Below are 26742 nucleotides of genomic sequence, written 5' to 3'. Positions count from 1 at the left end.
CTAATATAATTATACATTTCTGTCTCATCACTTTGATAACTGAGTCTTCAGTTTGCTCTTTCATTTGCTGTTTGATTATATCAGTAAATGCAACTTTACTATTTTCCTGTGTCTTCTTCCACCCCTGTGCCTCTTTTGCTATTGCTTCTTTATTGCCTTTATTGTTCCTTTTTAATTCTTCATTCTCCTCTTTTACTTCTCTTAACTGTCTTTTTAGTTCTTCTATATCCTTAGTTAAGTTTTTGTTCGCCTTCTCTAGTTTCTTCCAATTTTTCAACCCTTTCCGCAATTTTTGACATTTTACCGAACCTAATATCCCAATGTTTGGTCATTTGTTCAAATTTTTCCACCAGTTGTGCCAGTCGGAGGAGGTTGGGATCCGCCGCCCCCTCATTAAATCCTTGGAAATTATCATCCTCACTTTCCATTGAACTGCTCTTATCTAATGTTTCTAATCTTTACATTTTTGTTAGTCCCATCATCAAAATCCAAATCATCGGTTCGTCGTTTGTTTACAAGCCGCCTGGCCTCTTGGACCAAGTCCTCCCCTTCCTCATTTCCTTCCATTTCCCCCAGTAATCCTTCCCCTTCTCATTTTTCCTCACTTTCCCACTACACCACGAGCAATCCCCCCTGTAAATACAATAGGTACTTCCTTTGCGTTGAGATCCACGAAAATTTCACTTTTTCTTCAGGACGTCAATCGTCGCCGTCTGTCCGACGTAAGTGTGTGTGTGTGTGTATTTACCTAGTTGTATTTACCTAGTTGCATTTTACGGGAAGGGGAGCTATGCTCGTAGTGTCCCGTCTTCATATCTCATTTTATCTAAACTATCTTTAAATTCATGTATTGTTTTTGCACACACCACTTTCTCATCTAACTTGTTCCAACTGTCTATTACTCTGTGAGGAAAACTGTTCTTTTTCACATCTCTTCTATAGCTGTCTTTCTTGATTTTCTTTCCGTTCCCTCTTGTATTTCTATCATCCCATTTATCAGATTCTCTCTATCAATAATTTCTATGCCTTTCATGATTCTGTAAATAGCTATCAAATCTCCTCTCTCTCTTCTTTGCTCTAGTGCCTGTAGTTCAAGTTTTTCTAGTCTCTCTTCATATGATAGTTTTGAGAGTGTTGGTGCCAATTTTGTAATTGCTCTTTGTATTCTTTCAAAAAAAATTATACATTTTTTTTTTGTACGTGGTGACCATATCGTTGCTGCATATTCCAATCTTGGTCTTATCAGTGAGTGTATTTACCTAGTTGTATTTACCTAGTTGTATTTTACGGGAAGGGGAGCTATGCTCGTGTGGTCCCGTCTTCATATCTCATTTTATCTAAACTATTTTTAAATTCATGTATTGTTTTTACACACACCACTTTCTCATCTAACTTGTTCCAACTGTCTATTACTCTGTGAGGAAAGCTGTTCTTTTTCAAATCTCTTCTATAGCTGTCTTTCTTTATTTTCTTTCCGTGTCCTCTAGTATTTCTGTCATCCCATTTTATCAGATTCTCTCAGTAATTTCTATGCCTTTCATGATTCTGTAAATAGCTATCAAATCTCCTCTCTCTCTTCTTTGCTCTAGTGTCTGTAGTTCAAGTTTTTCTAGTCTCTCTTCATATGATAGTTTTGAGAGTGTTGGTGCCAATTTTGTAATTGCTCTTTGTATTCTTTCAAGTTTTTTTATACATTTTTTTGTACTTGGTGACGATATCGTTGCTGCATATTCCAATCTTGATCTTATCAGGGTGATTAGGATTTTCTTCACCATTTCTTCATCCAGGTATGTAAATGCAACTTTGATTGTTCTTATTAGGTTATAAGTTTCTCCAAAAATCTTATTTATATGTTTCTCAGGTGACATATTATTCATAACAATGACTCCCAGGTCCTTCTCATTTTCTACTTTTTTTATTCCTTCTTCTCCCAATTTATATGCTCCTGTTATTCTGTTTTTGCTTTTTCCAAATTCGATTATACTACACTTTTTTGTATTGAACTCCATCTCCCACTTCCTACTCCATTCCTGTACTTTATTTAGATCTCTCTGTAGTGATTCACAATCTTCTTCAGTTTTCACTCTTTTCAGTAGTTTTGCATCATCTGCAAAGAAGCTCATATAGCTTTCTATTCCTTCATCCATATCATTAATATACATAGCAAACATTATTGGGGCCAGAACTGTTCCCTGCGGAACACCGCTTATTACTTCATCCCATTTTGAGTGCTGGTTTCTTATCACTACTCTCATTTTTCTTTCTTGCAAAAAGTCCTCCATCCAATTTAGTAGTTTGCCCTGTATTCCTCCTTCATTTTCTAATTTCTTAAGCAACTTCTTATGTGGTACTTTGTCAAAAGCTTTCTTTAGATCTAAAAATGCACAGTCCGCCCATCCATCTCTTTCTTGTATTATATCTATTAGCCTTGAATAGAAACATATTAAATTGGTGACGCATGATCGTCCTTGTCTGAATCCAAATTGCCTTGGATTTAACACTGTTTTTTCTAAATATTTTACCCATCTACTTTTGATAATTCTTTCACAAATTTTTGCTATTGTACTTGTTAGAGAGACTGGTCTATAGTTGGTAGGTTCTTCTTTATTTCCTCCTTTATATATAGGTACTATATTTGCTTTTTTCCAATCTTCTGGAACTTTTCCTTCTTTCAAGGAACTATTTAGTATGCTATGTATTTTGTCTGCCAGTTCATTCCTGCATTCTTTCAGTATCCAGTTTGCTATTTCATCTGGTCCATGCGATTTTCTGACATCAAGATTACTCAAGTGTGTTAATATTTCATTCTTTGTTACTTCTATTTCTTCCATAGGGGGGACTTTCTCTTTCCATTCAATCTCTTCAGGTTGTATGTTCTCCCTTGTAAACACTGATTTAAAATGTTTGTTCATAATTTCCGCCATTTCCATTTCCTCAGTGTATTCAACTCCCTCTTGTCTTAATTTCTCCAAGTCTTGTTTGTTATTCAGTTTATTGTTTACAAATCTGTAGAATAGTTTTGGTTGATCTTTACACTTTTCTATGATATCTTTTTCATATTTTCTCTTTTCCTCTCTGCACATTTGTACATATTCATTTCTATAACAGGTATATATTTTCCATTTTTCAGGTCTTCTGTCTTTTTTCCATCTGGTCCAGGCTTTGTCTCTTTTGTCTTTTAACTCCCTACAGCTTTTGTTGTACCAGCATTTTACATATTCTTTTTCTTGTTTTTGTCTTGGGACACTTTTCCACTCCTTTTTTGTACATTTTTGTCAAAATATTCCATTTCTCTTCTACTGTTGTTTCTTCTTTGAATATTTCTTCCCAGTTTTCCTTTTGAAAGAATTCTCTTATTTTATCAAATTTTGTTTTTTCATACATCATTCTTCCTTTTCTGTATTGTTCATTTCTTTTCCTATATTTTTCTTCATTAAGTTCCAGTTCAATCAATATGTGGTCACTTTTACTTATTGGTGTTTTGTATTCAATTTTGTCCACTATTCTAGGTTCGAATGTAATTACTAGGTCTAGTCTCGATGGCTCTTCTTCATTTCTATACCTAGTGTTCTCCTGTATCCATTGTGTCATTGTATGGTCAGTAACCATCTCAAGTAGAGCGTTTCCCCATGAGCCGTCTCCACCCTTTACTGTCATTTCTTCCCAGCAGATTTCTTTGCAATTAAAGTCGCCCATCATAACTATTTTGCCTCCCTCTTCCATTATCTTGTTTAATGTTATCTTTGTGTCCTCTAACATACTTTTATATTCACTCTCTTCCCATGAGGCTGTTTTTGGGGGCACATAATTTATCACAAACTTTCTGTTCTTCTTATCTCTGTCTTCTACTTCCATCATTATCATCTCTACTGTATTCTTTCCATATGTGACACACTTCACGTTTATATCCTTCTTAGTCAGGAACATAACTCCACCCCCGTCCTTTTTCACTCTGTTTCTAATCCAATAATTATATGCATCATGTCCTACACTGTTGGGTGGTAGTGGACCTTTTAATTTTGTTTCTACAATTCCCATTATGTCTGGTTCTTTTTCTTTCAAATAATCATTCAGCTCATTCAATCCTGTTATTAATCCATCTATATTTGTGTAAGACACTCTTAGTTTTCTGCCACTTCCATTGTGTTCTCTGTTTCCCTTTTGTTTTTCTCTTGTATGTCGACTTTCTTTAGTTTCATATTCACTATCCAATAGAATCTCTCTTTTTCTGACTCCGTTCTTATCTCGTTTTTTTTCCTTTGCTTCAAGTCTTTTCTGTTTTTCTTCCTCTCTTTCCTCTTTATTCATTTCCCTTTTTATCCATACATTTTTATATTGTTCACTTGTTGCTAGTTTCCCTGTTTTGGATAAGATATTCTCAGCCGTAGTTTGTGACCTGAATTTAATCTTAATTGGTCTGGTCTTGTCTGTACTATATTTCCCTAGCCTGAATTTCTCTTCGATTTGTTTCATTATTTCTGGTTCATCTTCCTGAACTAATTCTAGTAAATTTCTTACTTTTTCATTTTCCTCTTTGATTCTTGAGGTTCTATCTGGGTTATGTTTCTCTTCCATTCCTAATATAATTATACATTTCTTTTTGTCTGCTAAGTCTCTTACTATATTCTCCTTCTGTCTCATCACTTTAATAACTGAGTTTTCAGTTTGTTCATTCATTTGCTGTCTGATTATGTCAGTGAATGCAACTTTGCTATTTTCTTGGATTTTTTTCCAACCCTCCTTGTTCTCCTTATTATTCTCCTTTAAGACTTTATTCTCATCTTTTACTTCTTTTAACTGTTTTTTTAATTCTTCAATTTCCTTAGTTAAGTTATTGTTCGCCTTTTCTAGTTCTTCCAATTTTTCAACTCTCCGTATAATATTGTTAACATAACCGAACCTACGCTCCAAGTCCTCGATCATCTTATCGACCTTCTCTTCTAGTCTTGTCAGTCGGGGGGGTTGTGTCCCCCCCACCCTCTTTAAATCCCTGGAAAATATTCTCATCACTTTCTACTGTATTGCTCATATCTATACTTGAGGAGGGGGATGTAGGATATGTTGGGCCCCGCAGGCAGCAAGCCCGCGGTAACACGCTGTAGGCAGTTCGCCTTGGGCATGAATAAAGACATTTACAAAGCTCGTCTCTCACTCACCTATCCTATAATTTCTTATTCTAACACAATATCTTCTTAAAACCCTTTACTGCTCTTAAAAGCTTTCCTTCTATCCCATATATCTGCAATACCCCCCACAGTGCCCTCCTGTCTATACTGTCATAAGCCGTTTCCAAATCCATAAAAAAAAAAAAAAAAAAAAAAAAAAAGTCTGGGATATTGGCTGCATGTTATTGTGGCAGATTAGCATGCAGTTGACACTTTAGGGTCTATATGAGGCGCCTCTACGGACCAGAGCCAAACATCATTTTGTCTGTGATAGAGGAAAAATCTGTACATAGAGAAATGATGACACTTTTTATTCTACGACTGTCCCTCCGTTACGCTGTCCCCCAACCCCTTGTTACTGTCCTGTACCATTTCTCTGAATACTCATTTCCTTTTTTCGCCTACCTACCCTGTGGTGGGGGCAAAAGAATACTGTCACCAAGTATTTCCACTTGAGTCGTAAGAGGCGACAAAAAAGGGACGGGGGATGGGATTAGGAGTCCTACTACCTGTAGTCCCAAAAGGGGACATTCCTAAAAAAGAAAGTAAAGGCATAAGAGGGTCTGGGAGTTTTCCAACCAGTACCCTAAGGTTTGGGTCTTTTAATGTGCGTGGATGTGGTACAGATGAGAGTAAAAGGGAAAAGATAGGCAGTATGTTTGTGAGAAGAAAGATGGATGTACTGGCTTTGAGTGAAACTAAAATAAAAGGAAAGGGCAACTGTGAGTTTGGGAGTGTGGCTGGGAGGTACTCAGGAGTGAAGAGGGGACGAGGGAGAGAAGGGGTGGCTATACTAGTAAGTGAAGAGATAAGTAAGCGTGTAGTGGAGTGGAAGGAGGTGTCATCAAGGTTGATGTGGATGAAGGTGAAGCTGGGAAGGGAGATGCGGGTTTTTGTAAGTGCGTATGGGCCTGGTAGTGAGAAGAGCGTAGAGGAAAGGGAGGCTTTTTGGGTAGATATAAATGAGTGCATAGAGGGATTAGGGAGAAATGTCAATGTATTTGTTTTGGGAGACCTTAATGCTAGGGTAGGAAATGAACCAATTGACGGAGTGATTGGGAAGTATGGAGTTCCAGGTAAAAATCGTAGTGGAGAATTGATGGTGGTGGTGTGTCTTGAGAGTTGATGATAGCAAATACAGTGTTTAAGAAGAAAGTCAAGCATAAGTGCACATAGGAGAGGGTGGTGGATGGAAGGGTGGCAGATAGAGCGTTAATGGACTACATAGTGGTTACCAGGAGTATGGTAGGAAGAGTTAAGGATGTACATGTTTTAAGGGGAGAGAGTGGGGGAATATCAGATCATTTCCTGGTGGAAGGTAAATTGAGAGTGGAGAATAGGTGGAGAAAGAGGAAAAGGGCAGAAGGTAGGGAGGTACTTAGAGTGAACTGCTTAAATGATGAAAAAAAGGAGAATGAGTATAAGAAGAAGTTGAGAGAGGAGTGGGAGAGAGTAAAGGATAGAGTAGAACTAGGAATGGAGGAGGAATGGGGATGGTTCAAGGAGGGAGTCATAAGGTGTGCAAAGATGGAGTGTGGAACAAGGAGGGCGGGAGGAAATAGAAGGAAGGGTAGTGAGTGATTCGCCTCCTCTTCCTCTCTTAATTTCTTTCCAAAATATTTTTTTGTTATTTTCAAAATGTTCTGTTATACTCTTACCCCATTTCACATCTGCTCTCCTCTTTGCCTCCTTTATCTTATACTTCACTTTTCTTTTCTTTGTATCTCTCATATGATTCTCTCGTCCTATTTTGTAATCAATCTGTGAATGCTTGCTTCTTCTCTTTTACACCCTTCTTTGTTTCCTCATCCCACCACTCACTACCTTTCCTTCTATTTCCTCCCATCCTCCTTGTTCCACACACCACCGTTGCACACCTGGTGACTCCCTTCTAGAACCATCCCCATTCCTCCTCCACTCTTAATTCTACTCTATCCTTCACTGCCTCTCACTCCTCTCTCAGCTTCTTCTTGTACTTCTTCTTCTTTCTTATTTAAGCAGTTTATATTAAGCACCTCCCTACCTTTTCTCCTTTTCCTCTTTTTCCATCTATCCTCCACTCTCAACTTACATTCCACCAAGAATTATCTGATATTCCCCTACTCTCTCTCCTTAGAACACATAGATCCTTAATTCTTCCTACTATACTCCTGGTTACCTGTCAAAAGGGTTCTTAGTGTGATGTGGACTCGGGAAAAATGAGAAGTGGGAGAGAAACACTAACACCACTATGATGGATTTATTTGTGTCAACAAAAGTACAGCTATCCTAACTGAACAGTACCTATAGAGGCAAATAATTCTACAACACTTTCCTGCCTTTCTGGAGGGAGGCTGAAGTGTCCGCCCAACAGCTCATCGCTGTGATCTCCTGCTCGAGTCGAGTAGCTGAGTCCTCCTGCACCAGTCGGGCCCTGAGTCCCTCCTGGTCCGCAGCGGACGGCGACCCGTCGTAGAGTAGTGGACTAGCTTGGACAGACCTCCCGCTCGCGCGGGATCGGTAGTTGTAGGAGGGGAAGAGATGTCTGTATGAAAATAAAAAGATAGTTGTGTATAAAAGAGGGCTTCTGCCACCTGGCGAATAGGGATATTTATTTCGTGGTGTCGTGACTTTGGAGGTGTGGGCAGGAGACTTGGGTTTGGAGGCTGGGATTAATATATGTAACCATGAGGTTACGTAAGAATATTTATTCTTCTTATCCTCATCCAACAAAGTTAGAAAACGAGTAGAAGGCTTAGTCTTAGGGAAAGATAGATAAATTGGAAATAATTTTAGTGGTAGGTAAACTGAAATGAGATGTCGTAGAGTATCTTCAAGTTCCTTCATGACTTCCCTCTGTAGATCTGGGGGAAGAGAACCAAAGAGGAGGGTTGTACTGCACATGTGTGGTGCAGCAGTGACGACCAATTGTCCGGTCTAGTTGGCTGCTCTGGGAAAGGATGACCTCTCGTTATTGTCAACCTTTGACCTGGGGTCAGGTAACTTGCCGTGCTGCAGCGTCTCCTCTCTCCTAAGCCTGGGTCGGTCCACTTGGTACAGCTTACGTGTTGACGAAATGTCCTTCGCTGTCAACTTCCAGGTTGTCACTCCTCCAACGACACTAGCTCGAGACCATGTTGAGACGCTTAAAGAAAAAGTATGTGGTGTCCTAATTAGCCCTTGCTACCTCAAACATGCGTCGTGAGCTTAAAACCCTCAGGCTGATTTTTTTCCTTGAGGGAAAAACTCCCTCGCAAGATCGAGTAGCTGTGGCTTTCTCTGGCCAATGCATCATGGCAAACCTGTCGAATATAATGCCTGTGCGTGTGGGTGTAAATGTAGTGTACTGTATACACACAAAAAAAATACAGTCTTCTTCCTCCGGATCTGTGGACAAAAAAATACAGGCAATTATTTGTTCAACTAACATTCTCCAAGTCTGGACAATAGGTCTGCCCCCACATTCTCGTTTCCCTTAATATATTTCACTTTATAATCAAACTGTTATGATCCATCTCCAAGACGAATCTACTTCCGTATAGGAATAATACCATACCATATACTAAGGACTTTTTTCCCCCTTACACAGGAGGTAGCCAAAACGAAAAGGCATAGAAACCACTCCCACCCATCCCATCCCCTATTCAATCCACTCCCCTCCACCCGCTTCCCTCCCTCTCATCTTGGCACCTCCTGGATGACGGGTCATTCCTGCATCCTGCATCCTGCACACTGCCCTGGGTCAGAAGCAGTGTCGTAAGACACAGTACAACCACAGTAAGGCCGCTTCATTACTTCGGCGACCCCCCTCTCCGTCCCCTCATGCAGAAAAGGAGGCGGCGAGAAATCCCTTCGGGCTGCGTCAATTTATTTCTCATACATACTTGCTCATCCCCCATCCCCCACTCACTCATCCATCACAGCATCATCCATACACAACCATTCTCCATTCATCCCTATCTTTTGTCCTCCCCCGTCCTTTCTCAACAGACATTCTTCTCTTTCGTAATGCTCCCTTTTACCCCATCAATCCATCTCATCCAAGGACACCCCCTCATATTCACTCCTACCTCTGCCTTCCACATCTCTTTTACTAATCTTTCTTCACTCATTCTTTCCATGTGTCCAAACCATCCCAATACTCTTTCAGCAATCCTATCTCCCAACTCCCTTTCCATCCCCGTTCTCCTCACCTCCTCATTTCTCACTCTATCCAGCCTAGCAACCCCTATCATACTTCTCAGACATTTCATCTCAAACACATTCAAACTCCTTCTCTCTTCCTCTCTCATGTTCCATGTTTCTGCCCCATACAGTGCTGTCGGCACAACCACTCCTTCATATAACCTCCTCTTGGCATCCATTCCCAAATGTCTAGTTCTCATTACACTTTTTAATCCACCAAGGTATTTACTCGCTTCTCTCAACCTACATTCTACCTCCACCCCCACTCCTCCCTTTCCTGTCACATTCGCACCCATGTATCTAAAACTATCCACTTCCTTCAGTCTCTCTCCTTTAATACTCACTTCCAGTCTGCTGCCACTTTCTCCCCTTGTACATCTCATCACCTTACATTTACCAACATTTATCTTCAGCTTCCTTCTTTCACACACCTTCTCAAACTCTGTCACTAACTTCCTCAATTCCTCCTTTGATCCTGCTACAAGCGCAATGTCGTCAGCAAACAACAACTGGCTTATTTCCCACTTTTCTCTATTTTCCTTAACCATCCCGAACCCCAGACCCACTTCCCTTGCATTATCTCTCGCACCATCCCATCCATGTATACAGTAGACTGAACAGCCAGAGCGACATAACACACCCCTGACGTTGTCCCACCTTTACCTCAAACCATTCACTCTCTCCATTTCTAATCCTAATATACGCTCATAAAAACTTTTGACTGCTCTTAACAGCTTTCCTCCTATCCCATATATCTGCAATACCTCCCACAGTGCCTTCCTATCTACCCTGTTGTAAGCCTTTTCCAAATCCATAAAAGCCCCCAAAACACCCTTACCTTTTCCTATAGCTTACCACAAAAATCTGATCTACACAACCCCTACCTGTCCTAAAACCACACTGTTTCTCACCAATTACTCCCTCTGTTGCTCTCCTAATCCTCTCAACCAAGACCCTTCCATAAGCCTTCCCAACGACACTCAAGCTGATCCCTCTGAAATTACAACACTCACACTTGTCCCCTTTTCCCTTGTAAAGTGGAACTATACAGGCACTCCTCCAGTCCTCCGGCACTCTACCCTCTCTCCAGCAAACATTAAATAACCTCACCAGCCAGTCCACCATAACTGTACCTCCTTTCTTCAGACATTCTGCATGGCATCCTTCCAACTCAGGTGCCTTACCTGCTTTCATCATATTAACAGCTGCTTTCACTTCATCTTTCCGTATTTCTCCTCCGTTTTCCTCACTCATCACTCTCATTTTCTTAGCAACTACCTTTCCCTCCCTATCCTCCTTTACATTTAGCAACTCCCTAAAATACTCTGCCCACCTTCCTCTCACTGTCTTCTCTTCCATTATCATCTCTCCATCTGCACCTTTTACCTTTTCTTCTCTACTTGATTCCCCTCCTCTTCCTCTCTTAATTTCCTTCCAAAACATCTTTTCATTACTTCCAAAAATTTCTGTAATATTTTTACCCCATTTCACATCTGCTCTCCTCTTTGTCTCCTTTATCTTATGCTTAACTTCCCTTCTCTTTACTTTATACCTCTCATACGATTCCCTCATTCTAATTTGTAGCCAATCTATGAATGCCTGCTTCTTCTCTTCTACACCCTTCTTTGCTTCCTCATCCCACTACTCACAACCCTTCCTTCTATTTCCTCCCGCCCTCCTTGTTCCACAGACCATCTTTGCACACCTTATGACTCCCTCCTTGAACCATTCCCATTCCTCCTCCACCCTTAGTTTTACTCTATCCTTCACTCCCTCCTTCTTATACTCCTTCTCCTTTTCTTTCTCATTTAAGCAGTTCACTCTAAGTACCTCCCTACCTTCTGCCCTTTTCCTCTTTCTCCACCTATTCTCCACTCTCAATTTACCTTCCATCAGAAAATGATCTGATAGGTGATCGTATAGGTAGAACTGGAATGTCTTTATTCTATCACAGCCAACAACTCACGTTCGATGGTGCTGTAGTTCCTCTGCTGCCCGCAACTTCTTGCTGTGATAAGCTACCGGGTACATCCATCCGTCCTGCTCCTGGAGTAGAACTGCTCCGACGGCGTTCTTGGGTGCGTCGGTCCGTAGCGTGAAGTGTTTGCTGGGATCAGGGAGCTGCAAAATAGGCCTACTACACAAGTGGGATTTCAGTTGTTGGAATGCCTTTTCCTCAGTCTCTCCCCAATTTACTCTGTTCGATGCACTCTTCTTTAGAAGGTTATGCAACGAAAGTGCTACTGCTCTCACTAGCTGAATTACTATGTCTGGAACTTCTCTAGTTCCGCAAATCTGTCCACGGCCGGAATCCTTCCTCGGCTCTGCAGGACTCGAACGGTGGATTCCTTCACCCTACCTTGAAAAACTGGTCACACTACCAACTGCTCCACGGGCGACCGCCCATGTCTCGCTTTGCCTGACCTGCACTGTTTCAGGACCTATCTCGTTCTCCGTCTCTTCCGAGATGACGGTAGCACAACCTACTAGCTCTCTCACCTCTTCCTGGAAATGCTTCCTAGCTAAGCGCAAGTATCCTAACTGCTCAGACGTCCTTTGCCCTATCACTCGCTCCCTCCCTACACTCATGCTAGCTACGGCCTGCCTATACCGCTTGGGTTAATCCAACAACTGTGTGAACGTACTTAATACTAATCATGCACACTTCATTTGTCCAGCAGTTCTGTATTTCTCTCTCTTTTTTCTCAACCAAGTCCCTATTCGAAGCGCTAGTGTCGAAAGGGTTCGAAGTGTGTGGACTCAGGAAAAATGAGAAGAGAGAAAGACTAACACTACTATGATGCCTATATTTGGATTAAAAACAGTACAGCTATCCTAAATGAACAGTACCTATAGAGGTAAATAATTCTACAACACTTTCCTGCCTTTCTGGAGGGAGGCTGAAGTGTCCACCCAACAGCTCGTCGCTGTGATCTGCTCGGGTCGAGCGCTGAGTCCTCCTGCTCCAGTCGGGTGCTGAGCCCCTCCTGGTCCGCCGCGGACGGCGGCCCGTCGTAGAGTATCTTCAAGTTCCTTCGTAACGTCCCTCTGTAGATCTGGGGGAGGAGGAGAACCAAAAAGGAGGGTTGAACTGCACATGCATGGCACAGGGGTGATGACGAACTGTCCGGTCTAGTTGGCGGCCCTGGAAAGGGATGACCTCACGCTATGGTCAACCTTAGACCTGGAGTCAGGTAGCTGGTCGCACTAGAGCGGCTCCTCTCTCCTAAGCCTGGGTCGGTCCCCGGGGTACAGCTTACGTGTGAACGAAATGTCCCTCGCTGTCAACTTCCAGGTTGACATTACCACTATATAGTCCATTAATGCCTTTTCTACCACCCTTTCATCCACCACTCTCTCATTTGTACTTATGCTTAAATTTCTTCCTAAACACTATATTTGCTACCATCAACTCTCTAGACACATCTCAACCCTAACTCTCAACTATGATTTTTTTCTGGAATCCACACTTCCCAACCACTCCGTCTATTGGTTCATTTCCTAACCTAGCATTAAGGTTTCTCTATACCACTACATTGACATTTCTCCCTAAACCTTTTATGCACTCATTTATATCTACACTTTTCTCACTATCAGGCCTATATGCACTTACAAAGAATTACATCCCCCCTTCCCAGTTTCACTTTCATCCACATTAACCTTGAAGACACCTCCTTCCACTCCACCACATACTTACCTATCTCTTCACTTTCTAGTATAGCCACCCTTTCTCTTCCTCGTCCTCTCTTCACTCCTGAGATCCTCCCAACTACACTCCCAAACTCAAACTCAAACTCAACTTTGTTTCACTCAATGCCAACATATCCATCTTTCTTCTCACATACTGCCTATCTCTTCCCTTTTACTCTCATCTGTACCACACCCACGCACATTAAAAGACCCAAACCTTAGGGTTCTGGTTAGAAAAGTCCTCCCAGACCCTCTTATGCTCTTTTTTTTTTTTTTTTAGGAATGTCTCTGTAGGATGTACGATAGTTAGGCAGCCGAGCGCTGCCGATATGTACCTGTATGCAAGCATGTAAGTATAGTATACGCCTAGATACCACGGCGTCTCATCCACCTCAAACATGGCGCAGTGATCACAGGTAGAGACGCACCCCCTATAACCTCCAGGATGCCCTTGCCGCGCCGCCCCACCTACACGCCTTCCCAATCACCTAGGGCCACCACCACCCGCGGGCTCAATCAGCGGAAGCCATTCAGTCCTTGGCTTCGCTGTTCGCCGACAGACATGGCTTGTCAGCCACTAGGGTCCCACCCTCCGCAGCTCCGGAGAAATGTGAGGTGGGAATGGAGCCGGCGTCATTCAGGACCTGGAGGAGACCCATGGAGTCCTGTTTATCCCTTTGCTGATTCAACCTGTACGATGCAGTGGCCCATGTGAGGCTACATTGCACTCCGGCTTTGCAACGCAAGCTGGATGCGAAATACACGGTACAAGAATGGAACTCCCTAACCCCGGACGCGGCTCTGGATGCAGTTAAGCAAATCGTGTTACGCGAGTGCAATCAGGCAGTGCTCTGGTCTGATGTCTTTCATGCATCACAGGAACCTAGTGAGAGTGTTAGCGAGACGTGGCTGACCTCCCATTGAAGTGCATGGGCACCGCAAAGTGCAGCATCGCCCTAGGGGCTCATACCACAGAGCAAGACATCTACTTTGTGCAATCAGCCAAGGATCTCTTCCTATCTCTTGAGGCCTGCAAGGGGTTACATCTGGTACCCGGAAGCTTACCACATGTTTCCCCCATAGCGGCACATGCCTAGCCCACACCAGAGACGAGCCCACTCACCCAGCCATCGCCCAGACCATCCACAGTATCTCTCACCCCGCTCAAGGATAACGCAGCCAGGTTCGAGAAGTGGCTACCACGACATTTTTCAGCATCCATATTCAACACCTCGAGAGTACCGCTGCCGATGATGGACGGGCCACCACATCGAATCCGCCTGGCCCCCGGAGCCACTCCCTACGCGTGCCACACACCGGTATTAATGCCGAAACACTGGGAAGCAGAGGTAAAAGCACAACTCGACGAAGATGTGAGGTGCGGGAGCATTGAGCCTGTTCCGGCTGGACTGCCCACCGAATGGTGCGCCCGGATGGTGGTGGTGACCAAGAAGTCTGGTCAACCCCCCCGCACCGTCGACTTTCAGCGGCTCAACGCAGCATGCCTACGGAAGACTCACCACACACCCCCACCCTTCGATATGGTATCCGACATTCCCAAGCACTCATACAAGTCGGTAGTGGATGCACACTGGGGATGCCACCAGGTGGAGCTCCACCCGGACAGCCGCAACCTCACTACTTTCATCACGCCATGGGGTAGGTACAGGTATCGCCGCACCCCTATGGGCCACTGCTCTGCTAGTGATGCATACACGAAGCGGTTCGACGACGCCATACAAGAGATAATGAGGAAGCACAAATGCGTGGGTGACACCCTGTTGTACGACATCGGCATCGAGGACGCATTTTGGCACGTCTACGACTTCCTAGAAACCTGCGCGGCTAAGGGTATCACACTTAAACCGGAGAAATTCTAATTCGCCAAGAGAGAGGTGGACTTCGTAGGGTTCAGGTTTGGAGAAGTACAAACCCACGGAAGATCGACTAGCAGCCATCAGAAACTTCCTTATATCGCCCCAGCCCACCATCACCGACATCAGAGCTTGGTACGGATTCGTAAATCAGCTGGCACCATTCCTCGCCACTGCTCCCGTCATGAACGCATTCCGGGAGCTCCTGAAGAAGCCATCTGGCAAGTACGTCTACTGGGACGAGTAACTCCGTACCAAGTTCCACCAGGCCCAGGACATCATCTGCTAACTCGCCAGGGACGGCCTGGCATACTTCGATAAGTCCCGCCCCACGGCCGCCATCACCGACTGGAGCAAGGAGGGCATCGGATTTGTTTTCCTTCAGCAATACTGCGGGTACTCATCCGCCGACACACCCTTCTGTTGCAAAGGGGGCTGGCGCCTCGCGCTGTGTGGCAGCCGCTATCTCATCCCCGCCGAGTCGGACTACTCTGCGGTGGAGAGGGAGGCCCTCGCCGTTGCATGGTGCCTGCAGAAAGCGAGGCTGTTCCTCCTCGGGTACCCCAACCTCATCGTCGTCACAGACCACCGCCCCCTGACTAAGCTACTGGGGGATCGGGCCCTGGCGGACATAGCAAACCCTCGCCTCCTTAGGCTCAAGGAGAGGACCCAACACTTCAAGTTCCAAGTGAAGTACCTACCCGGAAAATGTAATTCCGCTGCGGATTGCTCATCACGCTACCCCGTACTCAGGGCTGTGCCCAGCAGGACCGACATCGACCTCGACGAGGACCTAGCTGCAACAGTAGCTGCCACAGTCTCGGCTGCAATCACGCAAAAAGAATTCGTGGTGGACGAAGAGCGAGTCAGAGAGGCCGTTGCCGCAGACCCAGATGCTATTAGCGAAGGTCACCGCTGGCGACTGGCACCCTAATAAATCACAAGAAGTGGCTTGCCTTCGCCCCTTCTATGGGGTTAGAGAGAGACTGGCCGTCGCGACAGATGTCGTGACATATACGTTCGACCAGGGATGCATCCGCCTCGTCATCCCCGAAGCTCTCCGCTAACGAGTAGCAGCTAACCTGCACGCGGGCCATCAGGGCGTCGACTCCATGCTCCGTAGGGCCAGGCAGGCGGTCTACTGGCCAGGGATAGAGGGCGACCTCCAGCATCACAGGCGGTCTTGTGAGGAGTGCGAGGCCCTCGCCCCGTCCTTACCGGCTGAAATATGCATCGTAACCCCTCCCCCTGAATACCCGTTCCAATGTACAGTGGCAGACATGTTCCAGCACCAGGGCCACATGTACATGGCGTACGCGGACAGGCTGACAGGCTGGCTGGAACTGGCCCACTTTCCCAATGGCACCTCATCCAACCGAATCAAGACGCAACTGAGGAGGTACTTCACCTGCTGGGGGGCCCCCACAGCAAATATCGATAGACGGTGGGATGAATCTGGCCAGTGAAGAAATGGCCGAGTTCTTCAAGAAATGGGGCGTCTCGGTAAGACTTTCATCCGTCCATTATCCCCAATCCAATGGCGTCACAGTAATATCAGACAAAGGACGATAAATACGCGACTTCACAAATAACAGACAAAATCCCACTCAACCAGACAGTATCATATACAAAATCCCCTGCTCGGGATGCAACCTTGCCTATTATGGTGAAACATACAGGGGATTAAACAAACGCATACATGAACAAAAGGCCGATATCCGTCACCACCGCACAACAAACGCCTGGGTAAACCACATAGACGATAAACAACATTTACCTCAATGGAACCAAGCAAACATTTTACATGAAAATCTAAACAAACCACAAAGAAAGACTCTAGAAGCAATATACATAAACACCAACGATTGCATCAACAACAGAACAGGAGATATCAAGATTGCAAAACATGCCGCCAAATACGCCATGAGACAAATGTCCTCACATAACAAACAAATACATCCACCCACCTCACACCTGACCCCACATGACCACCAAGCCTAGCAACACACGGAATCCCACCCAGCGTCCCTCATAAACCATAACTGCCCTACAAATACCTATGTATTCATTCTCAGTAAATATTACCTCTGAAGAAGCCTCAAGGCGAAACCGGTCAGGAATAAAGTCTCTTGTTCTCACTCGTGTCTTTCCACTCTTACCATTCTTAAACCTGTCATGATATACATATATATATATATATATATATATATATATATATATATATATATAAATATATATATATATATATATCATTATATATATATATATATATATATATATATACATACATATATATACATACATATATATATATATATATATAGGTCGTCGACTTACGACCGAGTTCGGTTCTGACAGACAGGTCGTAAGTCGGTCTTTATATATATATATATATATATACAGTATATATTACCCTTTAAATATTTTTGTTACTGTATATATATATTGTATATTATATTTAGCATACTGAAATAATCTTAGCATCTTTGAACTATGTTGTATAGTATTTCTTAACCTTTTTATAATTTTATCTGATTTTCTTTGGGAAACGTAGCCTAGGCATAAGCATACTGAATAAAATCCTATCATCTTTGACCTATAATATCTAATACTGTACGAGTATTTTCTAACCTTTTTATTATTTTACCATCAGACTTTCTTTAAGAAACGTATGCATACTGAATAAAATCTTATTATCTTTGAGCTACGTTGTTTAATATTCATTAACTTTTTTTTATAATTTTCGTTAGGAAACGTAGCCTAGGCCTACGCATACTGAATAAAGTCCTGTTATCTTTGACCTACAAATACTTTTTTGTTGGTTACAATAAAATCATTGCAAGGCAAAATTCGGACATTTTTTTTTTTATTTCAAAACACATTCTTTTCGTTTACGTACTGTACCGAAAATATTGTTATCGACAACAGACTAGGCATAAACAAAGTTTACTGTTACATTTTATTAATCGCAAAACATAAAAATACAAAATGCTGTACCGAACATATTGTTATCGACAACAGACTAGGCATAAAAAAGTTTTACTGTTACATTTTATTAATTGCAAAACATATAAAAATACAAAATGCAAGGCAAAATTAGGATTTTTTTTTAAATTTCAAAACACATTCTTTCCGTTTACGTACTGTACCGAACATACTGTTATCGACAAACTAGCCTAGGCATAAAAAAATATTGTTACATTTTATTAATTGCAAAACATATAGAAATACAAAAATACAAAATGCAATGCAAAATTAGGAAAGATTTTACTTCAAACAAAAAATTGAAAGAATATTTAGCTGGCTGGGATGCTGACGCTGTCGGCAGCCTGCCAAAACTATCGTACTAGCGTCTCGCGGCGTGCGGAGTAATTGTTCTGCGCTGCCAGACATAACATTGCAATTCTATTACTCTATTAAATGTTAAATATTATTGCACTATCTCGTGGTCGTAAAGTCGATCAGTCGTAAGTCGCATAGGTCGTAAGTCGACGACTACCTGTACATATATATATATATATATATACATATATATTTATAAATATATATGTATATACATACATATATATTCATATTACTGTATGTATATATATATATAAATATATGTATTTGTGTGTGTGTGTATATATATATATATATATATATATATATATATATATATATATATATATATATAATATATATACTTTATACTATTATCAAATCCAGTATATATAGCAAGGGCTAATTGGGTAAGAAAAGGCAATAAAACCTTGTTAAAATTTAATTTGGTCTCTTATGATATAAGGAATGTCATAAAAGTAATGAAGATAGTAGGAAATACTTCACCAAAGTAACAGATTTTAAAACAGTATATCCTTCATACCATTAATACTCATTATATAAAACCTTATATTACAAAACTATTCACTTTAGTTGGTCATTCTACATATTCATGATGGTAACCCATGAAAAAATCACACTTGATATTTAAATTTGTTTCAGAATTGTATAATCCCAGAGGTAAAAAATGGCAGTAAAGGCAAAGACATAACAGCCAAGGGGGATTTTATCAATATTAAATATATTGAGATAGTTAATAATTTCCTTCCACTATAACAAGAAACAATTACTCATTATCAGCTATAGATTTCTATTTGAAAAAGAAAAACAAATCATACCTGGTATGATAGTAAACTCAGCCCATGATTTAAGAGATCCCTATTTAACAGATTTTGGAGGAATGGACAAAATCCTGTGACTCAGAATATATCAAGAACCCATCTCTACAATCCCCAGTAAGTCTTATATTAGATTATATTAAATATATTTAATTTACTATATATATACTGTATATATATATATATATATATATATATATATATATATATATATATATATGTATATAATATATATTTATATATATATATATATATATATATATATATATATATATATATATATATATATATATATACATCAAATGGATGCTCCCCCCTTTTGTCCATTAAATTGAAGAGTGAATGAATATAGTGCTCACCAAAACAATGTAACAATCCCCCTCATCCTTGAAAAAAAAAAAAAAAATACCACTGTCAAATGTCTGGAAAAAGAAAGGGCTAAATTTTCAAGTCTGACTCCTTCATGGCCGCTTTGAGTTTTGGAAACAAGCTTATGCCATGCTCCTGCAGATCCCAATTTAGGTACCACAAATTTTCAACAGAATCTAAATCTGGGCTGTTGCCTGGCCAGTCACATCTAAATAACATTTGACATTCTACCCAATTAACAACACTTTTTTTTTTTTTTAATTACAGTGTGAGCTGAAGTTTTATCTTGCTGAAAATCTTTCATGCCAGTTCATTCAGAACTATCAGGAAAGTACAGGTTTTCCTAGAATTGCATGACTTTGAATTGTATATTTCTTAAAGAGCATGATTAAGAAAATCTAGTACTTTCTGTAATTTACACAATCAGGTACCATGCATAGTTCATGCCTGGCTGGTCACACTTGCTCGAGTGATCCACACCACTGAGACCATATGGCATGCATCCTGGTAGCATCAATATCTCTTCCACTCTTCCTGCCCACACTCTACTGGATTAAACATCTCTTTCCCACTCTTTACCCCATTACCTCACCGCATTTTTGGTCAACTATAGCTTTTAAGCACCTTCCAACTTTACCAGAAAGTAAAAAATAGGTGTGTTGTGTTAAGGGTTCTGGAATAGAATTGTGTTCCCGTCATTTTCATGCAGTGTCCTATGAAGATTATTTTGGTCTCTGTAGATAGGTATCTAATTGGGGTGGTTTTGGTGCATCCTGTTATTACTCTTAGTGTTCCTTCTGTAGTGTTTGTAAGTTGTTAGGGTTCATCTTACTGATTGTTGGGACCCATGCTGTAGTGATGTAGACACAGGTGGTTTTTATGAATTGCTTAAAGATGGTTATTAGAGTTTGTTCCAGTTGTCCAAAGTCAGTGCTTACAATGGATTTAAGTAGACTAGTTTTCTTGTTGATTTTTGCTGTCAGGTCCTTGATATATGGACTTCCCCTCAAGTTCACTCCCTTCACCTTTACCTTCCACACCTCTTTTACTAATCTTTCATCACTCATTCTTCCCATATGTCCAAACTATCCCAATAATCTTACATCAGCCTATACACCATCTTCTTTTCCACTCCTGCTCTTCTCCTCATTTTTCATTCTATCCAACCTTGTAACCCCTACCATACCTCTTAGACATTTCATCTCAAACACAATGTTTTTTCAAGGTTTCAAAGAGAAAGAGGACTATTAGGTAAAGGTTTAGATGTAGAAAGAGAAACTACGTATAGCAGTGTACTAAGAAATCAAGGCATTAATGACTTGATGGAGGAACTAATAAATTTAAGAACTGATTATAGAGCAATGCACAGAGAAATGAACAATCTACAAAAAGCTAATGAAGAAATGAACAGAGAGCTTAATGACCTAAAAAGTGAACTAAGTATGATCAGAAGTGATAAGAAAAGAAAGAAAAATGAAGACACAAACAAAAATGAGGAAGTGAAAAAAAGAGGTCAAAAAACAAATACAAGCAGTGACCAAAATATTGGGAGAAACAATTAAGGAGAAAGATTTCCTAGACATAAAAAATCTGTGGAAACAAGAACATGAAAATCAGAAAATAACATTTAAAGAAATAGTACAACAGGTAGAAGAAAATGAGAAATGGTAATTAAATTAAAGAAAAGACAACTGGGTAAGAGACAGAGTGAATAAAAAAGTGCATTGTAGTTTATGGTATTAAAAAAAAACATAATGTATACAAATACCAAAGAGCAAAAGAGAAAGAAATTGCAAAGGAAATTCTGAAAGAGCTTGAAGAAGAGGGACAAGAATTGGACAAACATACCAAGGAGGTGCATAGGGACAATACTCTAGAGAAAAACACTATAGGCCACTAAAAATCAAACTAAAGACTCGAATGATAGCTGAAGAGGTACTATCAAAAGCAGCAAAGCTAGCAAATAGTGAAAATTATAAAAATATATGGATAAAAAAGGAAATGAGCAATGAGGAAATAGAAAAAGAAAAGGCACTTAGAAATGAAGCAAATGAAAAACACGAGAGAAGAACAGAGACCGAAAAAAATGAGTGTTTTTGGAGAGTACTGGACCTGAGGCTGAGAAAATGGTACATAAAAAAAAAGAAACATAAACCAAAAAAGAGACGAAAATAAAAAATAAAAATAACATATACAAACATAGATGGTATGATTTCAGGACTAAACAAATTAAACAACTATCTGTTAATAGAGAAACCAGACATAATGGGAATTGTGGAGACAATTAAAAGGTCCACTACCATCAAATACTGTGGGACAAGGTCTATACACCTATTGGGCAAAAAATAGAACAGAGAAACAGGGTGGAGGAGTCATGTTTTTGACTAAGAAAGGTTTAAATGTGACAAAGATAACAGATGGAAAAAATAACATGGAATTGATTATGATTAAATTTGAAAACAGAAATATGAAAAATAGAAAATTTATAGTAATACTGTATATGTGCCCCCAAAAAGACAGGCTTGGACTGATAGTGATCATTCCAAATTACTGGAAGTCACAAATAATGCATTAATTGAATATTGAAAGGAGGAAACATAGTAATTATGGGTGACTTTAACTCAAAGGAAATATGTTGGGAAGAAATGACAGTAAAAGGTGGAGAGGAACTTTGGGGAAATATTCTACTGGATATGACCATTGAATACACATTGACTCAATGGGTGAAGGAAAATACCAGATATAGAAACAATGAAGAACCATCAAGACTAGATTTAATATTCACATCAGAGCCTGAAATCGTGGATAAAATGGAATACAAGACACCAATTGGGAAGAGTGACCACATACTAATAGAGTTCAAACTAAAAGAACAAATTGATGTGAGAAGAAATGAGAAACATGAAAAAGGAAGACTAATGTACAACAAAATGGACTTCGAAAAACTTAGACAATTTTTTCAAAATGCGAACTAGGAAAAAAATTTAAATGAAGAAAGATGGAAGAGAAATGGAACATATTAAAAGAAAAATACAAGGAGGGAACAGATAAATATATACCAAAGAAGAAACAAAAATGGGTATACATAAAGTGTTGGTATAACAAAAAGTGTAGTGAAACTAAAGATAGAAGAGACAAAGCATGGAAAAGATGGAAAAAAAAAAAAATTAGCAAATGGCAAATATACATCAAACTTAGAAATGCATATGTAAAAATACACAGGGAAGAAAAAAGAAACTATGAAAAGGTTATCAAAAATAGATGGGTGCATCTGGAAGAAAAAACTATAATGAATACAAATAAATTTGGATTTAGACAAGGAAGATCATGTACAACAAACCTGATCTGCTTCTATTTGAGACTAATAGAAATAGTATAAGAGAGGGATGGATGGGCACTGTGCCTTTCTAGACCTACTAGATAGATAGATAGATATAGATAGACTTTATTTGGCAATAAAGGTACCACACAAGAAACTAATAAGAAACTAATAAGAAAAATAGAATCAATAGGTGGCATCAGAGGAAAATTATTGGAATGGATGGAGGACTTCCTAACTGGGAGAAAAATGAGGGTAGTAATTGGAGATAAATACTCGAATCGGGAAGAAATGATAAGTGGTGTCCCGCAAGGTTCGGTACTGGCTCCAATCATGTTTGCCATATATATAAACGACATGGATGAAGGAGTAGAGTGTTATATGAATTTCTTTGCAGATGACGCAAAAATACTAAAGAAAGTAAGAACAGAGGAGGATTGTGAATCATTACAGTTAGACCTGGACAAAATCTGGAAATGGACTCGAAAGTGGGAGGTGAACTTCAATGGCAAAAAATGTAGTATAATGGAGTTTGGAAAAAGTAAAAACAGAATATCAAGAAATAAAATTGGTGAAGATGAAATAAAAAAGTGAACTCGGAAAGAGACCTTGGAGTACTAATCAGCAAAGACATGACACCAGACAAACACATCAATAAAATAGTCGGAGAAACCTTCAATGAAAGTGGCATTTGACTACTTGGATGAGGAAATGATTAAAAAAATATTAATTACACTAATAAGATCAAAACTAGAGTACACAGCAACACTATGGGCACCCAGTACTAAAAAGAATATAAAGAAATTAGAAAGAATACAAAGAGTAGCGACAAAGTTGGCACCAACTGTTTCCAAATTAACATACAAAGATTATCCAAACTGGAATTACCAACTCTGGAACAAAGAAGAGAAAGAGGAAATCTGCTGACTATAGAATCATGAAAGGGATGGAAATCCTAGATAGGAATGATTTACTAAAATGTGACAATGGAAAAACAAGAGGACACAAAAAGAAACTCAAAAAAGGATAACTATAGAAGAGATCTGAAAAAAAAAAAAAATAGCTTCCCACACAGAGTAATGGATACCTGGAATAATTTAGATAAAGAAACAGTATGTGCAAACACTATTCAAGATTTTAAGAAAAAACTTGATACTGAAAGATACAAAGATGGGTTACCACAAGCATACTTCCCTTCCCATATAATACTAGGTAAATTCTCTGCTATGATTTTTTCCTGGTACTACACATGGGAGAGGGTGGTGGATGGAAGGGTGGTAGATAGAGCATTAATGGATTATGTAGTGGTAAATAGGATTATGATAGGAAGAGTTAAGGATGTACATGTGCTAAGGGGAGAGGGTGGGGGAATATCAGATTATTTTTTGGTGGAAGGTAAGTTGGGAGTGGAGGATAGATGGAGAAAGAGGAAAGGGACAAAAGGTAGGGAGGTGCTTAGAGTGAACTATTTAAATGAAAAGGAAAAGGAAAAGGAGTACAAGAAGAAGCTGAAGGAGGAGTGGGAGGGAGTGAAGGATAGAGTAGAGCTAGGTGTGGAGGAGGAATGGGGATGGTTCAAGGAGTCACAAAGTGTGCAAGGATGGTGTGTGGAACAAGAAGGATAGGAGGAAATAGAAGGAGGGGTAGTGAATGGTGGGATGAGGAAACAAAGAAGGTTGTAGAAGAGAAGAAACGAGCTTTCACAGATTGGTTACAAAATAGGACGAGGGAGTCATATGAGAGGTACAAAGAAAAGAAAAGAGAAGTAAAGCAAAAGGTAAAGGAGGCAATGAGGAGAGCAGATGTGAAATGGGGTAAGAGTATGACAGAAAATTTTGAAAGTAATGAAAAGATGTTTTGGAAAGAAATTAAGAGAGGAAGAGGAGGAAAAGGAGAGAGTGAGTGGTTCGAGTTAAAGGTGGGACTTCGTCAAGGATGCGTTATGTCGCCCTGGCTGTTCAACTTATACATGGATGGGGTAGTGCAAGAGGTAAATGCAAGGGTAGTGGGTTAGGGATTGGAGATGGTTAAAGAAAATGGAGAAAAGTGGGAGGTGAGCCAGCTGTTGTTTGCTGACGACACTGCACTTGTGGCAGGATCGGAGGAGGGATTGAGGAAGTTGGTGACAGAGTTTGGCAGAGTATGTGATAGAAGAAAGCTAAAGATAAATGTGGGTAAAAGTAAGGTGATGAGATGTACAAGGGGTGAAAGTGGCAGTAGACTGGAAGTGAGCATTAAGGGAGAGCGACTGGAGGAAGTGGATAGTTTTAGATACTTGGGTGCAAATGTGGCAGGAAAAGGTGGAGTGAAGGTGGAGGTAGAATGTAGATTGAGAGAAGCGAGTAAATGCCTTGGTGGATTAAAGAGTGTAATGAGGAATAGACATTTGGGAATGAATGCTAAGAGGAGACTGTATGAAGGAGTGATTGTGCCAACAGCACTGTATGGGGCAGAAACATGGAACATACGAGAGGAAGAGAGAAGGAGTTTGAATGTGTTTGAGATGAGGTGTCTGAGAAGTATGATGGGGGTTACTAGGCTAGATAGAGTGAGAAATGAGGAGGTGAGGAGGAGAATAGGGGTTGAAAGGGAGTTGGGAGATAGGGTTGATGAAAGAGTATTAGGATGGTTTGGACACATGGAAAGAATGAGTGAAGAAAGACTAGTAAAAGAGGTATGGAAGGCAGATGTGGAGGGAGTGAACATGAGGGGACGTCCTAGGATGAGGTGGATGGATGGGGTGAAGGGGGCTTTGGGGAAGAGGGGAATGTCTGTTGAGGAAGGACGGGAGAGGACAGAAGACAGGGGTGAATGGAGAATGGTTGTATATAGATGATGTTGTGATGCATGAGGTGGAATGGGTGGGGGGATGGGGGGTGAGGTAGTATGTGTGAGCAAAATTTGACGCAGCCCAAAGGGTTTTCTCCCCGTCTTCTCCTTTTTATACATGGGGGGACGGAGAGGGGGGGGGGTCGCCGATTTAATGAGCAGCCTTGCGGTGGATGTGCTGTATCTTGCGACACTGCTTCTGACCCAGGGCGGTGGACAGGATGCAGGGATGACCCGTCATCCAGGAGGTGCTAAGATTAGAGGGAGGGTGGAGGGGTGTGGAATATATTCAGGGATGGAATGGGTGGGAATGATTTTATGCCTTTTTCTTTTTGGCTACCTCCCTTGTAAGGGGGAAAAATCCTTGGTATATGTATGTATGTGTATGTAATCCACACTTCCCAACCATTCTGTCTATTGGTTCATCTCCTACTCTAGCATTGAGATCTCCCAATACGACTACACTGACATTTCTTCCTAAATCCTCTATGCACTCATTTAAATCTATCCAAAAAGCCTCCCTTTCATCTACACTCTTCTCACTTCCAGGCCCATATGCACTTACAAAGATACACATCACCCTTCCCAGTTTCACATTCATCCACATTAACCTTGAAGAAACCTCCTTCCACTTCACCACACACTCACCTATCTCTTTACTTACTAAACATACATAGATTAAGAACAACCTGTAGCTACAGCTGAAAACGTCACATCTGCACTATGTGCTTGGACTGTTGGAGCAGGTAACAGTCACAGCTGGGAATCAGAGAGCAATGTAGGATTCAAACCAACAAATAAGTGAATGCAAGACCAGTACATTTCTGACTATGACACCAGCACACATATTTAAGGAGTACATAATATATAATTCCACGCCACGAGGGGAAGAGGACAAGTATGAAGTAGTTTTAGAAGGATCAGTCTTAAGTGTAGTTAGTAAGGAATGCACTGTGTTTTGCTGCATTGCTTCTGACCTGGTCAGTGGGAAGGAGACAGTGATGACCCTTCCTCCACGAGGAGCTAAGATGATAGGGCAACAAGGGTGGTGGATGGGAGTGGAATGGATGGGAGTGGGTGCATACCTTTGACTTGACCTCTCTTATAAGGAGGAAGAAGTCCAAGGTATATAGAATAGTAAGGCAGTGTTCATTGAAAGGACTAGGAGGGGA

The 26742-nt window shown here is 40.9% G+C and overlaps 1 protein-coding gene across 1 annotated transcript in view; it reads left to right on the top strand.

Moving 5' to 3' along the window:
* The window catches only part of LOC143041064 (uncharacterized), a 154801-nt gene that overhangs the window by 118621 nt on the left and 9438 nt on the right, over positions 1-26742 (top strand). Inside the window, exon 7 of the mRNA XM_076212719.1 lies at positions 19105-19170. Coding sequence (XP_076068834.1) covers positions 19105-19170 — 66 coding nt within the window. The remainder of the gene's footprint in view (positions 1-19104; positions 19171-26742) is intronic.

Source organism: Oratosquilla oratoria, chromosome 30 (assembly GCF_046742065.1).
Source record: "Oratosquilla oratoria isolate Oo_2021 chromosome 30, ASM4674206v1, whole genome shotgun sequence".
Lineage (NCBI taxonomy): Eukaryota > Metazoa > Arthropoda > Malacostraca > Stomatopoda > Squillidae > Oratosquilla > Oratosquilla oratoria.
This window is presented reverse-complemented; position numbering and strand designations above follow the sequence as displayed.